This window comes from Oryzias latipes, chromosome 3 (genome assembly GCF_002234675.1).
Source record: "Oryzias latipes chromosome 3, ASM223467v1".
NCBI lineage: Eukaryota > Metazoa > Chordata > Actinopteri > Beloniformes > Adrianichthyidae > Oryzias > Oryzias latipes.
Genome location: NC_019861.2, coordinates 18,855,777 through 18,868,347, shown reverse-complemented (window position 1 = coordinate 18,868,347; position 12,571 = coordinate 18,855,777). Strand labels below are relative to the sequence as shown.

Sequence of the window (12,571 nt, the reverse complement as noted above, 5' to 3'; positions counted from 1 at the left end):
TTATGCAACAGCATATTAATACGTGAATCTAACAAGTCCAGACAGAGCAAGACAGCTGCTGAAAGAAGCGTCCTGCGGGCCTAAATAAATGGAGAAAAAGACCCACAAATGTGCCAGAAATCTGCAGGAACTGAGGCTGCAGCCATGCGTTTGTATGTGTGAAGCGTATTCCAGTGTGAGTATCCGAGCCCGGCAGTGACTGACTGCTCACCTGTATTTTGACGATGCCTTGCCAAGATCCAACGCATCGGTTCCGGTTTCTTTCCCATATCCTTCCAAACGGTTGACCCGCCTTAGCCTCGCACTAAGCGACCGCCGGGGTTCGGATCATGATGAGAGGAGTTTGAAATGACCAGAATTAAAATAACCGTTCGATCGTCATTACCAACAGAAAAAAAAAGGTGAATGAAGAAGTGTGACACGGGAGCTTTCTGGAGGACAAGCTAATATCTACCGTCACTGAGTGAGAAATTAATGACACGGTGCATTCAAAGCAGAACTGACAGCCGCGTCCCCTCCTCGACTGCAACACGTCGTCGGCTCTTCACAGAGTGTGAATGTCCTGCACGTCCTACCGTCAGAGCTCGGCATGATCATTTGTGGACACGGGAGGAAGAGAGGACACTCGTGTTGCTCGAGGAAGATCGGCTCGGGCTGGATCGCGTGTACAATCCGCAGGGCAACTCCCAAATCCGGACATGATGGTCCCAAGCTAAAGCGGCTACACTACAGAATGTAGCATTCCCTTTTTTTTCCGCCGAGAATCTAACCCATCCCTTGGGACATGTTCCCACTGAAAGATACGTACGAAGGCGCTATTCGCCTAGCGCACGTCACTAGCTGCGCAAATGACGTATGGTGTTGGTGTGTGTAATGCTCGCGCTGGGAATAAAGGTTGGGAATCCTGCGGTGAAAGGGCGCCACCGGTGGTCTGTAAACACAACACAAAATCTAATCTAGGCTCGAAATCTCAGTGTCTCGCCTTAAAAAACTTGCATCTGAAGATACTAAACATTATCACGTTTTTAAGGTTCCTCACATGTCTTTTAGAAAAAAAATCATTGAACCTTTTTAGTCATATATCTTGGTTATTTACTGTAAGAATAATTTAGCAAAAATTCAGACATTTAAAGTGTAGGTCTCAAAAGGTTATGCAGAAATTTGTTTTGTGCTATGTCATAAAGCAGCACGCGCTGCACCTACAACTTTTATAGTAATCTTGCCTTTGTGCATGTTCTTTAGGTTATTGTGAAGGGGCGTGGGGTGGGATAGCTTTGTATTCATAGCAATGGGAGCGTGCTCTCTATTAAATAATACATGTTTTCTTTCTAACTTGGAAATTTAAAACAACAAATTGTGATTCACCTTAGTTTATTTTTATTTACAGTTTCTTATCCCCGCGTTTTCTCTGTTTTATTACTCTGTGAATTTGGAGCCACGTTTTGGGCCAAAAAGCTCTCGTAAAGGATCATTTATTTAAAAAATGTCACTAGATATATAGATTTTTTTGATGCAAAAATCAGGGGGAAAAAAATCTAAATTCTATTTATTCTATTGAATTGTGACAAAGCAGTACAGTGTTTTTTTTAATCTATATTAATGCCGAGGGAAAAAATATGCATTTGGCAGTTTGCAGTGTCGTTGTTTATAATTCAAAGCCTGAACTTTTTCAATAAATTCCAATGGTTTAACAAAAAGGAACACGTTTCCCCCTCTTCTCCGTTTAAAATGGTACATCCCAGTTTGCCCTCCTCTCTTTTTTATTCCCCTCCCACCTGCTTCCAGTGTCCTCCATCTCTCTGCTGTCTCTTATTTTCCAATATAAAGGACATTGTAACTTCCACAGATTCCTCTGCCTGCTCCTTCATCCTTTACTCATCTCATCCCTGCACTTACTGGAAAGGTAGGAAATATTCATTTATGTACTATCATGTAACAGCCAAAGCTGGCAGAAGACATTTGTGTGTTAAAAAATGTGCTGTGATGCATCCATTTATGCAGAATGTATCCCCCTCATTTCCTTTTACCAGATTTTTTCCATAGCCCCTTTCCTCCATCTTGATGTCCTTTTATAGCACAAATGACTCATGAAGTTTTATGGTGACGGCAGAAAGAAGCGTGTCTTTATATCACTGCATTTTGCTGAAGAAGTAAAGATTCAGCTTTTGCCAGGAAAAAGCTGTGCAGCTTCTCCACTCTTCATTCACCCTCTGGTGTTAAACCAAGTAGACTGTCCCATGAAAAAGCTAAACGGAGGAGGCTGCTGTGAAATTACGTCAACAAATAGTTATGCCATTGCAGCTGTGATCAAAGTAAACATTTCTCTGCTTTTGCATGAGCACTGTCAATGTCATCCTTTTCCAAGGTCATGTTTAAGGCCTCATCGCTTCCTAGCTAAGCAAAGACTGTTGTCTTTGCTTAGCTAGGAAGCAAAGCAAAGACAACAGTCTGATTTAGCCACTTTTTAAAAATCCATTCCTAAAACCTCAACAGAGCCGATCATATTTGATATCTAACCCGGATTTAGAAGACAATCATTCTGTCTGTTTTTCATTAGAGAAGACTGCTCCTGACCAGACCACACCTCAAGTCCCTGTGTCCATGGAAGCCAAAACTAAGCCTGGGGCCCCAAAGCCCAAGGCAGCATCACAAGCAGAGAAAAAGGAACCGGCAGCAGTCCGCAAAGCCGAACCAACACCTGCAGTCCCTGAAGCAGAGAAACTCCCTGCCTCCCAGGATGGAGCGGCAGAGGCTGAATCAGCAGCAGCAGCAGCAGCAGGTGACGAGACGGCAGCCTCTGGCACAAACTGTCTGGAACACCTGACCCCCTTTCTGATTGGTGGTGCTGTCATTGCCGTGGGGGCCATCTTGCTGGGAGTACTGCTGGCTAGGAGAAACTAAAACTAAATGTTGAAATGAAGTTGGAGTATTTATTGGGCACTATTAGAGTCCAATATTCTGCGTGTTCTTCACGACTGGTTCACAGACTATTCAACTGCAAATGACCGATGGGGAGACGCTTTATTTTGTTTTGGCCTGCTATCACTGGTAGTGAATTCACCCACTCAAGTTTTGATCCAGACTGTGTATGGTACATATTAATATTTAGCATAAGCATGAAGTTGCCACTATACCACATGTGAAATGTAATTATCTTAAAAGAAAATGAAGAAAAAAACCTCACACTATACTGTTGAGCAAAAGAGGCCTAATGTGGCTTTATCAGCTTTTACTGCTTTATCATGTTTAACTTGGACTCATGGTTGCAACATTTTTGGTTTATTTTTGTAAAGATTATGAATACTGTATTCGTTTGTTTCTCAATGTTTCTAGTCTGTACAGGCTCTGGGATTTTTTTATATATATTTTTTTTTTTCAGGAGGAAACAGAAATCATTCTGCAGAGATGGCAGAAGAAAAGGCAGGGTTGTGCACAGTGATTTAGTAAGGCACATATTTAACTTTGAAAAATGTCTACCCTTTTACACAACTTACTAATCTATAAGCAGACTTTATGACAAACATCTGGTATGGAAAAACTGGCCTATCTCTGTTTGGAACTGTTTGCTTTTAAAGTATTTTAGTATTATTTTTGATTACTTTTTGGACAAGTCGGTTCTGTCACAGACACCAATATCAGTGAACATAGTTAGGCTGTTTGTGAGCTATAATGTGCACCACGCCTGAACCAAATTATCTAGTTCAGTTACAGTTTAGACTTCTGAATGCAGTTTAGAAGAGACTGAATTTCATAAAAGGTTAAACAAAAAAGAAACATTTGTACATTAAAATCAATATACTATTTTTTTTAAGACAAAACATAGAAGCATGCAGCATTTTAGGGATAGTATTTAATTGTTGGACTATTATTGTACACTTTGGGGGAAAAAAAGTTAAATTGTATTTTGAAGGAGACAAAAATAAGAGATGAAAAGCTCTACTGTAAAATGCTAAGAGGAATCATTAACATTTCATGCCATGCAAAATACAATCAGCCATCTCAGATCTGTCTGTTTACATTGTTGCTTAAGAGCCATTAGTGTTGCAGTATCAAGTTGCCAAAACATGTCTACTGGTTGTCTATCCCATGCAGTCTTATTGCCCGAAATATCACCTGTACAGCTCCACAAGCATGTCTGTTTAGCTTGAATTATAAAATTTGAGTTTCTGCTTTCATGAAAACAGGAAGAAGGAAGGCAGTGGTAACAAACACACACATAATTTAAGTTGTAGAGGAACTTCGATATTGCGCTCAGTTCTGACAGAAAATTATCATAAAACACTCACCACAGCCACCCCTTCCAACCCCTACCATGTCCAAGAAGATAGTAGCACCAAAGTAAATTTCACCTTACATTGTACAATATAGTGTACCAAAAAAAGAAAAGGAAAAATTCTTATTTTCATAATTTTAACAGCGTATAAATGCAATAATTCAGGTAGGACTATTCATTTAGCACATGTGCTGTAGCAAGTTAAATTGCATAGATGATGTAATAATGTTTGGTGTTGACGATGGCGATGTTGGTGACAATACATGATGCCAATGATGATGATAGTTATCATTGTGTCTGTTAGAATGATACGAAGGATATTTTATTATTCTATATTTTAACTGATTTTCATAATGCAGCCCGGCTTTTGTCCCCAAATGTCTAAATGTAAAAAAGGAAGAGTTTAAACTTCAGCCTCAATAAAAGAAGTGAACCAGTCTGAATTATTTTTTTAAATGCACAAGAATTATCAAAGCAATTATATTAGTAGAAATGTGAGTTTCAGTTAAATTTATGATCTTGTAAGTTCTACCCTGTGACAGACTGGCGACCTGTCCACAAGTGGTCGAGATAGGCTCCGGCAGCCCCGTGACCCCGAAAGGGAAAAACGGTTAAGAAAATGAATGAATGAATGAATCTTGTAAGTTCAAGAGAGTTTTAACATGGACTGCCAACAAATATAAAAAAGGAATTGGGTACCGGTACTTTTGAATACTGGTATGTTGAGAAATCTAGATGAGACTAAGGCTTAGATCAGATTTACATTTGATTTATGTTCACAACTTTTTTTTTCTGCAAATGAAAATAAGGAAAGACAGTTAAAGATTAGTTAATAAACAGCAACAGTTTCACAGAAAGTATTGGCTAATAAGCTATCCAAATGAAAATATTTAAACTTGAAAATGAAAGCTGTAGATCTACAGTCAAGATTAGAAAAAGAGGATTTTTTTGGGATTTGCATTTTATGCCAATTCCCAAATAAGGATTTTTTATTTTATTTTACTCACATGACTGTGGCAACATTAGAATGTTTTCTAAATTATTGCAGAGAAATCCTCAAATAACAAAAAGTAATATTTGCATATAGACAAATGTTGGTGAATACATATACCATATAAATGTAGTTGTTTCCTTATCATAGAACATGAATGTGTAGGTGATTTAAATTAAAGCATTTAATCATTGGACACATATGTCGTCTGGGATTAACTGGTATTATTACAGACCCACCCAGAGAGATGTGATTTTATTTTGGTTTGAGGAACAGATTTCTCAATATTTGAGGGCCGATGCAGGTTGTATTTAGACAATGTGCTACCTTCTTTAAAAAAAAAAAAATATATATATATATATATATATATATATATATATATATATATATATATATATATATATATATATATATATATAGTAAAAATGCAAATCGTACGCGTCAGTTTTTGTAACAAATACTTTTACGCGATAAAATAATTTTTTTGTTAAATCCTAAAGTTGTGTTTTACATACAGAAAATGAACACACAGCAGTTAAACTCAACAGCATTGTTTACCTAAATTTAGTGGTTTATTTAAATTAGTTTTATTTTGTAGGATCACATCCGGAAGCTCTGTATTACACCGGAAATGGTTATTTGAGCTGTGATGTTTATATCGTCAACGGTTAAACTTTGTCTCTACTATTATTACAAATAACGCTGTTTAAGTGTTGGACAAACTTGACCAATAAAGGTGAGTTAACAACTTCCTTTTTTAACGTAATGTTACTAATATTTTTATTTCATTTGTACCCGAGTTTGGGAAGCATGTGAACGACGGCGTGCTGCTAGGCTAGCTGCATGTACGCGGCTAGCGTTGGCCTTTCTTTTTGTTTTTTAAATCTCAGTAATTTAAACACAAGTTACTTAATTATATTATATCGTTTACAGAAATTGTAGCGCAAGATATTTGCGTTCATTTTAGTTACGACGTTCCTAAACAACGTGTTGGTACCTTCCTTTAGAAGTATTTGCTAGCATCATAAGCGGAATTATGTTGTAGGAACATGTGTAACATAATTACCCTTTCTCAGATATGACCATATTCATATTGGCATGTTTTTGTTTATTTAATTTTTTTTTATTATTGATTTGATTGTTGATTATATTATTTATTGTGGATTGAATATCTTAGTTTGGCTCCTTCTTCAAGCATCCAGAAATGATTATCCCGGTGAGGTGTTTCACTTGTGGGAAGATCGTGGGGAACAAATGGGAAGCCTACCTTGGTCTTCTTCAGGCCGAATACACTGAAGGGTGAGACAGATGCGCTTCATTTTCATTTTACCTTCATGTTTCGTTCGTTCAACAATGTGTCACCGTAATGCTATATGGTCAAGTTTTCTGAAACTAAATAAAGGCCTTCATTCAACCTCTACTCCTCCTGTTTCACTGTCAGTCAAGATGTTAGTTTGAATTCAGACCATTTGAGGATACAACATTTAAAACTAACTATAGAAATGTTTTTTTTTTTTTTTTCTGTAATTATGCAAGCAATATCTGGCACTAAAATTACTTTTCCATCTTCCCTTTTCTAGTGATGCTCTTGATGCCCTGGGCCTGAAGAGGTACTGCTGTCGGAGGATGCTGCTTTCCCATGTGGATCTTATTGAGAAATTGTTAAATTATGCACCGCTGGAAAAATTTTAGCTGGAAGAACATGCTTTGAACATGGCCTGTGCATATATTCAGTGTTTAAGAAATGTCAACAATAATGACTTGGTGTATTGTGCACATATGTGGCAATGAAAATTTTATTTAAATAAAGTTTTTTCTTTAAAGTATTCGATTCACTGAGTTGAGATGCCATCTAATTTTTGAGGCGTTGAGTTAAATCGCTCAACCTTTCACTTTATGTACTTATGAAAACATGCAAACAAATAATGTTATACTATTCAACAGCAGAGCACATAAGACGAGAATACTTTGGGATTTTTTTTAATTGTAGATTTTCTACCAAAAGAAATGTGAAATTACAATGATTACAGAAAGAATTGTTATGGTGCATGCAAACAAAGTCTTATTTTACAAGAAAAAATCTACAGCCAATTTTTGTTAAAACAAGTCCTATTATATAAAGGAAGAACAAAACCGTGTTCTCAGATTGAACAAACAATCCTTGATTCTTTTATATACAACTCGACGCAACAATGCTCCTCTGCCTCCAATCTGGGGAAGCAAGAACAAAACATCGTCATGGCGGTTGGAACTTTAACTCTTGAAGAGTTATAGTGAATGTGCAGAAGGTTTTCAGCAAATTACAATGCCACTTTGTTACCAACAATTAAAATGTTTACAACAATTTATTTATAATAGAGCATTTGGAAAAAGCAAACTCTCATAATGCCCTTTCAAGTTTTAAATTGGTCCAAAGCAAATTACAGATTTTTTTTAACAATCACACAGCACAACTGCTGTTGAGATGTGTAACTAAGATTCAGTTGTGATAAATAAAGCCATTTCAAACAGCAAAAAGAGCAGAATTCAGACAGTGGATTTGTTTTGATTAAATTATATAGAAAAAAGAATGTGGCTGGTGAATTGGCCTCCTGATTTTTTTTATAAATTACGCTCATAAAAGCGTGACTTAAAATAACTTGAAATCTCCCCTCTGCATTTTTCTGGTCACAATTGAAATAGCTGTATTGAAAAAAACTCTGGGTTTAAATAAATATTAATCGATTTCAAACTGATTTTCATCTTTGAGAAGCTGTTGTTGATAAATGAAATCCATAAGTGCTGTTTGCTATAAAGCAGTTTTTTCAAAGACAAAAACAATTTAATGTTAGAATTATTTTAATAAAATTCCAACTTTTCTCATTTTATTCAAATTAAAGCAAAAATGGCCACGCATAAAAGCGTTATTTACATCACTAGTTATGTGGAACTAAGAATTTTCCAGTGAAACTTAAAAAAGAAGTGCAAAATTCATAAAGTAATGGCTTATGTATTTATTACCGTTCCCCGTTAGCGGTGTCGATCCCTTTGCTGTTCTCGAGACCACCTCTTGTCCCTTTCTTCACTCCAGGAACGCTCCCTGCGTCTCTGGGACATTCCCGCACTTTCCCCGCTATGGAAGTAATCTCTGTCGCGATCTCTGTGCCGCTCTCTGTCGCGCTCCCGTTCTCTATCCCGCTCCCTCTCTCTGTCACGACCTCTTTCTTTTTCTCTAGAATGACTACTTCTTCTAGAGGGAAAAACCATTGAAATGGGAATAAAACTCATTAAACAGCAAATGTGTTATTAAATGGTTAGTTTCAAGTGAGTCAAAAGCATTCAAATGAAGAAATGTACACACCTGTAGCCATAATCCCCCTGAATGGAGACCAAACAGTCTTTAAGGGAGGTGACCAGGGCTTCACAGCGTTCATTTCCGTACACTCTGGACTGCTTAATAACTGCAATGGCGGTTAACAGTGTTTCCATGGCCATTTGTAGATCTCCTGGAGTAGCAATTGGACAGAAAACACATAGAAGAAAACTAATTTTAAGTAACATTAAGCTCGAAGTGGGCAAAATTCTTTAAAGATCCTGTCAAGAGATAGATTTTTTTTTTCTATTTTGAATTTTTTAAGTTACAGAAAAGCACAATATTAACAATTTCACCAAACTTGACTGAACTGTGAGGCATGCAGTGTTAGCTTTTAAGAGGATCCAACTTCTTTTGAAGGCATGAGAAGTTGCAGAAACAAACTTTCATATTACTTCTTTCATTTTGTGCGATGCTCCTCCGCACTGACACCCAGCTGCCTAACATGTGTAAAGTAAAAACTATAGCAACAGAACCCAGCTACAGAAAGCTGAGGCAGATTGGTTATTAGAGCCAAAGAGTCAGACTGAGAGGGCTCATAAAGTTTGTGAGCCCACTAGCAAGACTATACATGTCTCAGAGATAAATCTCTTTGTTTTCTTGACCATGTCAGGGGAAACATTTTTTGTAAAAGTGAGATTTAAAGATGCTCTCCATCTAGCCTGGAAGAACAACAGATGATCTGCAGAGAGGCAATATACCACATCGTAATAAAAAAATTCAACATCAAAAAGCCTTATATCAATAATTTCCTTTATGTCAGCTCTCTGTTTTGGATTTACTAAACACTGCACTCTCAGCAAAAGCTAAAACAATATCATAAATATTTTATAGTGATATTCAGCTACTCAACAGTCTCTAGGAACTAACAGGTTAGAAACTGTGCATTCCGTTTTAATTTTTCCCCACGAGCGTTCTGTCTTGCACTTTACTTTAGAATTTCATAAGTTGAACTTACCAGCTGTGGCTCCAGACACAGCTTTTGTGATTGCAGTGCTGGCAATGGTTTGATTTCTGTTCATTAGCTCCTCGAAATCTCCATCTGGAACATGTGATCTTTGGACAAACAGCAGTTATTGTACAGCGAAGACAAAATCAGTTACTTCAGACAAAACTTGCCAAATATAATGAAAAATAACAACTTTAAGCGTATTCCATTTGAGGGGAATCAGACATTTTGATATGTAGCCTGCTCTATTCCTGGTTGTGTTGGTTTGATCTCAAAGAAATTCTCAAAAGGAACATTTTTTTTTGGAGATATGAGATGAGTTTCTTACTTATGTTGGCTGTATGCATTGTTGTTGTATCCATCTTGTGGGTTGAAGAATGCAGGATTTAAATGAAAACTAGGAGAGGGTTGTCCAGGGCATTGGGGAATTTGAGGAGGAAAAAGACAGGGTGGTGAAAGTTGTGACATTCCTGGAGCCATTGGTGGGAAGAGTGGAGGTGGATGGAAAGGAAAAGGAGGAACTGGGGATGAAGGGAAGCTGTTTGCAAGTGGATGAGGTGGATGAGGTAGGTGAGGTGGAAATGGCGGTGGCGGTGGCAGTGGAGCGGGGCAAGGACTGGACTCTTGTGATGAAAACGGAGCTGGAAAGTTTTCTGCCAGATTAGGTTCTTTGGGACTTGAGTTGAGGCGCAGAGGTATACCTGTGGACAATACACTGTTAGTAAAAACTGGTATTCATATATTGATATAAATGTTTTATTCCCTTAATTTCGTGGTGCTCTTACGCTTATTTGCAACATCCTCAAACATAACGAGATTCTGGCGGGTGGCAAAGCGACAGTCTATCCTTTCTCCGTTGATTTTACACTTTGGTATTCTTTCCAGCATTTTTTTGAGGGACTCCTCTGTTTCAACCACTAACTCTGCATAGCTGCAACAGAGAGGCAACATCAAAGCATGTAAATTGAAAAAACAAATACAATATAAATACCAAACCAAGTTGTAACATGTAGTTTTTGATAGAAATAATGTAAAAGATCTCTCAAAAGCAAGTCACCCTCTTGACTGGCCATTGATTTTATTCTCGGCAAATCTGATTTCTGTGACGTCCTTCACGCCAAGCTTCTGAGCCATGCTCATGAGGTCCTTGTCAGATGTCCACTGCAGATACAGAAAAGATTGAATGGAGAAAACCACAAACGGTTAGAAGACAAGATAAACATGGACAAAAAGATTGTAGTATAAACACAAAGCTAACATACAGTTAAGGCAGATCTACACCTGCAAAAGTACAGGGTAGATCTGCTGGCTTCCAAGTAAGGAGGAACTCTGAGTCTTTGGCTTTTTAGTTTGAGGGCAGAGGCTTAGCCACCGAGGTGGTTACTAACAAGAACCATGTTTTATGTGTAAAAGCAATAAAAGAAAGAAGCTAAATACGAATTAAAAAACAACAAAGAAACATTAAGGAAATTGTTGGACTATCATTTTTAAAAATGCATTTCTAATTTCCTTATGAATATTAAAATTTGTCACAGGATTTTCATATAACTGTGTAAATTACATCCAAACCAAGAGACCAATTGTTTTTTTTTTTTAAATTAATTAACTACTGTTTGTCTTACACACATAGAAGAAATTACAAGTGTCGTGTTTTTAAGCAGGAAGAAAGTTTCACCTTTAAGAAAAAGTAAAAACGTTATCAAAAAGTCAAATATAAGATTTGAAAAAAACATTTTAATTTTCTTCCATTTATTATAACAATACGATTCTTTAATTTTAGCAACAGGTGCCTCTTTTACCATAAGGTGCTTTGGACCTCATCAACAGGAGGAAAATGACTGCACCCACCTGATGCTCAATGCTAAATTCTACTTTCGCTTTTACAGACTTACCCAGGGAAAATTTCCAATATAGATAGCCAGTCTCCTCTTTGAATTTCCTTGAGCTGTTTTCTCCATTTGGATGGATTTACCATCTTTCTTTGTTTGGGCGTGCTGCGCAGCATCCTCTTTGATATATGTCTTCTTGTCTTGATTGACAGAACCAGTTAAAACGGCATCAAAAAGTTCATTTGCTTCTGCAATTTTATCAAAATCCTGTAAAGAATAATAATAATAAAAAAAATCAGGCATAGTTTTATATCATTTGTCCATAGACAGCTGCAGTAAACACAATGAGATAAATGTCAAATTCAGGATCTCACTGGTATGAACATACAATTTATATTTTCAAATGGTCAAAAGAAATAGGGATTTAAACTAGCAATTTGTTCTAAAATATACGGTAACTGTAAGGTTACCCTCATATTTTTAGTGTGACCGTTGATTTCCTCATTTCTTAAGAAATCCGAGTTGTTGTTTTTTTGTTCGTATATTGTCAGAAAATACATTGTCACAAACGAAGTGGTATCAATATAACGAACTAGGTGCATGTTTTTTTTTCTATTATTGACTCTGAAAATGTTTTTAGCGTACCTCTGGTTCGTTCAAGCCATCATATATGTCATCGAGGTCTTGTTGTGATGTGCTGGATGATCCGGCTGCAAGCTGTGTTGCAGCCATTCCGAGAACCTCGGATGTGCAGTTCGCGCTGTTTTTTTCCGCCCACAAAATTTACAGTCTGTTTTTACAAGCACTGTCTGTAGAAATTCTCTTTCTTTGTGAATTGAGGCACCGCTAGTACTACTAGCATTAACAGTTAAAACAATGTTAACGTTTGCTGCGGAAGGCTTGCGAACAATTCACCTGATAACTACCACCAAACGCAATAAACCGGAATTTAAATGATCTAAATTGGCTTTTTAAATCAATAATCAATAAAACGTGTACTACGTTTCACGTTAAATGCACAACAATTCCATGCCAGACTACTGAATACACGCTTGCTGATTGGCTACTGCTAACGTTTTAGCATTTCAGTGAAAACGTGAACGCACCAGTGACTACCAACCGGCAAGAAAGTAAATTCCACACATAGTTCCTAGTTTAAAGTTCCTATTACGATTTG

At 37.1% G+C, this 12,571-nt stretch overlaps 4 protein-coding genes across 7 annotated transcripts in view; 2 read left to right on the top strand and 2 right to left on the bottom strand.

The window, feature by feature from the left end:
- dagla (diacylglycerol lipase alpha) overlaps positions 1 to 876 on the bottom strand; it is a 38,546-nt gene extending 37,670 nt beyond the window's left edge. The window contains exons 1-2 of one of the 3 annotated variants that reach the window (XM_023953429.1): positions 455 to 875; positions 212 to 304 (exon numbers count right to left, since the gene is read on the bottom strand). The gene's annotated coding sequence lies outside the window, so the exon portion shown is untranslated. Of the gene's footprint in view, positions 1 to 211 lie in introns of all 3 variants that reach the window. The other 2 variants (XM_023953431.1, XM_023953428.1) reach the window with 2 other exon arrangements.
- Positions 877 to 1,713: 837 nt separating this feature from the next.
- LOC101163646 lies at positions 1,714 to 4,712 on the top strand. The gene is made up of 2 exons (XM_020713693.1): positions 1,714 to 1,903; positions 2,558 to 4,712. The coding sequence occupies exons 1-2, from the start codon at positions 1,729 to 1,731 to the stop codon at positions 2,899 to 2,901; spliced, it is 519 nt and encodes a 172-aa protein (XP_020569352.1). The 5' UTR covers positions 1,714 to 1,728; the 3' UTR covers positions 2,902 to 4,712.
- Positions 4,713 to 5,868: 1,156 nt separating this feature from the next.
- polr2l (RNA polymerase II subunit L) lies at positions 5,869 to 7,095 on the top strand. 2 transcript variants are annotated; one of them, XM_020713689.2, is made up of 3 exons: positions 5,869 to 6,000; positions 6,460 to 6,563; positions 6,845 to 7,095. In XM_020713689.2, exons 2-3 carry the CDS (start codon positions 6,469 to 6,471, stop codon positions 6,954 to 6,956), a joined length of 207 nt encoding a protein of 68 aa, XP_020569348.1. In that variant the 5' UTR covers positions 5,869 to 6,000; positions 6,460 to 6,468; the 3' UTR covers positions 6,957 to 7,095. The 2 variants fall into 2 exon arrangements, with proteins under 2 accessions (XP_020569348.1, XP_020569343.1); XM_020713684.2 differs by having other exon boundaries at positions 5,871 to 6,000; positions 6,442 to 6,563.
- Positions 7,096 to 7,228: 133 nt separating this feature from the next.
- cpsf7 (cleavage and polyadenylation specific factor 7) lies at positions 7,229 to 12,516 on the bottom strand. The gene is made up of 9 exons (XM_004067024.4): positions 12,040 to 12,516; positions 11,458 to 11,661; positions 10,623 to 10,726; positions 10,351 to 10,496; positions 9,894 to 10,266; positions 9,575 to 9,672; positions 8,605 to 8,749; positions 8,265 to 8,493; positions 7,229 to 7,475 (listed from the first exon to the last, which is right to left on the bottom strand). The coding sequence occupies exons 1-8, from the start codon at positions 12,124 to 12,126 to the stop codon at positions 8,274 to 8,276; spliced, it is 1,377 nt and encodes a 458-aa protein (XP_004067072.1). The 5' UTR covers positions 12,127 to 12,516; the 3' UTR covers positions 7,229 to 7,475; positions 8,265 to 8,273.
- Between the last annotated feature and the right edge of the window lie 55 nt (positions 12,517 to 12,571).